The sequence below is a fragment of the Calidris pugnax genome, unplaced genomic scaffold (assembly GCF_001431845.1).
Source record: "Calidris pugnax isolate Ruff unplaced genomic scaffold, ASM143184v1 scaffold273, whole genome shotgun sequence".
NCBI lineage: Eukaryota > Metazoa > Chordata > Aves > Charadriiformes > Scolopacidae > Calidris > Calidris pugnax.
Genome location: NW_015094508.1, coordinates 4,066,240 through 4,068,569, shown reverse-complemented (window position 1 = coordinate 4,068,569; position 2,330 = coordinate 4,066,240). Strand labels below are relative to the sequence as shown.

At 53.9% G+C, this 2,330-nt stretch overlaps 2 protein-coding genes across 2 annotated transcripts in view; both read right to left on the bottom strand.

Moving 5' to 3' along the window:
- The window catches only part of S100Z (S100 calcium binding protein Z), a 28,987-nt gene extending 28,735 nt beyond the window's left edge, over window positions 1-252 (bottom strand). Inside the window, exon 1 of the mRNA XM_014964803.1 lies at window positions 128-252. The gene's annotated coding sequence lies outside the window, so the exon portion shown is untranslated. The remainder of the gene's footprint in view (window positions 1-127) is intronic.
- Window positions 1-334, bottom strand: part of F2RL1 (coagulation factor II (thrombin) receptor-like 1) — a 6,738-nt gene extending 6,404 nt beyond the window's left edge. The window contains exon 1 of the mRNA XM_014964801.1: window positions 128-334. Coding sequence (XP_014820287.1) covers window positions 128-203 — 76 coding nt within the window. The 5' untranslated portion in view covers window positions 204-334. The remainder of the gene's footprint in view (window positions 1-127) is intronic.
- Between the last annotated feature and the right edge of the window lie 1,996 nt (window positions 335-2,330).

The window sequence follows — 2,330 nt, the reverse complement described above, 5'->3', positions numbered from 1 at the left end:
CACCCCGCCTCATCAGCCACCACCCGCAGCCCGGCGGCGCCGAGCAACCCGGCGCGGATCTCCGGGAGACCGCGGCGGGTCCCGGCCCTAGCACCCGTCGGCGGCAGCCCGCATTATCCCTTCTCACCTGCGGGAGCGGCGGCCCGTAGCAGCCCGCAGAGCAGCAGCAGCAGCAGGAGGCACAGCCCGCGGCGCCCAGCCATCCTCCCGGTCACCGCCGCCTGTCCCGCACGCCTGACCGGTTTCACCTGATACCTGAGTTAGGAGGCGGCGGAGGGCGCGGACGAGCCCGGTACCAACCCGGCGGCGGGCGGAGCTGAGCCAGGCCACATCCCTCCTCCCCCCTCCGCCCTTCTCCCCCCTCCCCGGGGCCGAAGGGCTGTGGGGCGGCCTGTGAAATGGCCTCGCCGGCAGGTCCGCTGCGCCCACCTCAAAATGGCGGGGGCGTTACCTCATCTCTCGAGGGGCCGCTTGGTCTGGCGCTTCGCCTTGTTTCCCGGCTCCTGGGCCTGAGCAGGTGCCGCGGGCCCTGCCTCTCCTCCCTCCTTCTCTCTCAGGTCTCCTGGCCCTCAGCCCGCCGGTGGGGGCCCGGCCGCATGGCGGGGGTGGCCTTTGCCCACCGCAGGTGCTCTGTTACCAGGTGCCCTGTTACCAGGCCGGAGCTGAGTAAAGGCCGGGTGTAGTGTTTGAGGGGCCGCGTATGTGGAGGAGGCCACGCTTGAGGCCAAGCGGCTGCTGAAGCGGAGCAGGCTGGTGCTGGGCCGTAGAGGCTGGGGGTGAGCTGGCAAGGAAGCGGGCCAGAGGGGTTGTTTCGTGGGACAGTGTTTACTCCTGGTTCTTAACGCGAAGCTTTGTGTGTGCCAGGCTTCTTGCTCTTCTTTGTTATGTGGTCGTATGACAGAGAGGCGGGAAAATGCGTAATGGCTGCTTAACCCAAACGCATCTGTGGTGCTGTGCTGGCGTGACCCGGGGTACAAAAGGGGTGTTTTCAGGTGCCAGCCTTGCTTAAACTCGGAGAACACCAACTTCCTTTTGGTTTTGGAAATAGGGGTTTCAGGAACAAAATTAAGCACAATGCAGAGCTAGGAGTGTTTCCATATATGTGGATTGAGGAGGTCTACGCTGTTCCTGTTTTACTAATGGAAAACGGGGTACAGAGAGATACAGGTAAATGCACTTGGAAGTTTTGGGTGTCTGAGTGCACATCAAGGGCCTCTCTTTTTTGAGTCTTTGTTATAAGTTACTCCATATTCAAAGCACAGTTCCTGTTCGTCATCCACCCAGCTAAGACTGTTTACAGATTTCTCCTTGTAGCCTCAGCCTCCTTGTTAAGCACCGGGAGTCACAGCCCATCCCTCCGGACTCTCTCCCTGCTTCTTTCGGTCTCACTTGCAGTGCTATTTTGTTTACTTTACCATTACAAGCTGCTTCGTGGGTACTTGAATCTCCTGCTCCTAATCACCTTGTCCAGTGAGTTGTAGTCTTCTCATCTGGCCTTTTATCTAATCTTCCTTTCAAACAGGCATGTACCTATGTGCTGGCTACCGGTCTATTCAGTGTTTTCCCTCTCAAATCTCTAGTACTAAGGAGTGGTCAGTCCTTCTCTCATCCAGTTCTGCTATAGTCGGTACTCTCCTGCCAGTGCCTAGTTCCAGTTTTCAGTTTGTTTTCTCTTGATTTATTCCATCCAGTCTGCCTTTTTGTCCCCTTTACTTTCAAAGCACACAGCTTCTTCCCGCTTTTGCTTGGATCCAGCAGCAGTGGAAGGGACTGAGAATGTTAAGGGAAAAAGATTTATTGCTGTCACTAAACAAAATCTGCTCTAGGCTGTCCCATGCCAGGTCAGAGCTGCAACTGGAGAAGTTCTGTGGCTGTGCATAGAACCAAGTGTCACTGCAGGTGCATCTTTTGGAAATGCGGCTCTGGACTTAGCCTTTGTTGAGTGTAAGGAAACAACGTTTAACAGAAGTTTATAATTTGGCTAGGTCTTCACAGGCAAACAGGTCAGAAACACACAGTTGATGTAAAGACCATCTCCCTTCAAAATCTTATAAGCAGTTCATTAGATTCCCAAGGAATTAAAAATGGAGATAATAAGAAGTAGTGTCAGGCAACTTTAATACCGGAGAACTCTGTCAACCTGCCTTATAAGAGAGACCTTACTACTGCCTTTCAGTACTTAAATAGGACTTATGAGAAAGCTGGGGAGAGAGTTTTTGCAAGGTGTGTCTGTAGTGACGGGGCAAGGGGTAACCTTTTTACATTTAATGAGTGTGGATTTAGATAAGATATAAGGAAGAAATTCTTTCCTGTGGGGGTGGTGAAACACT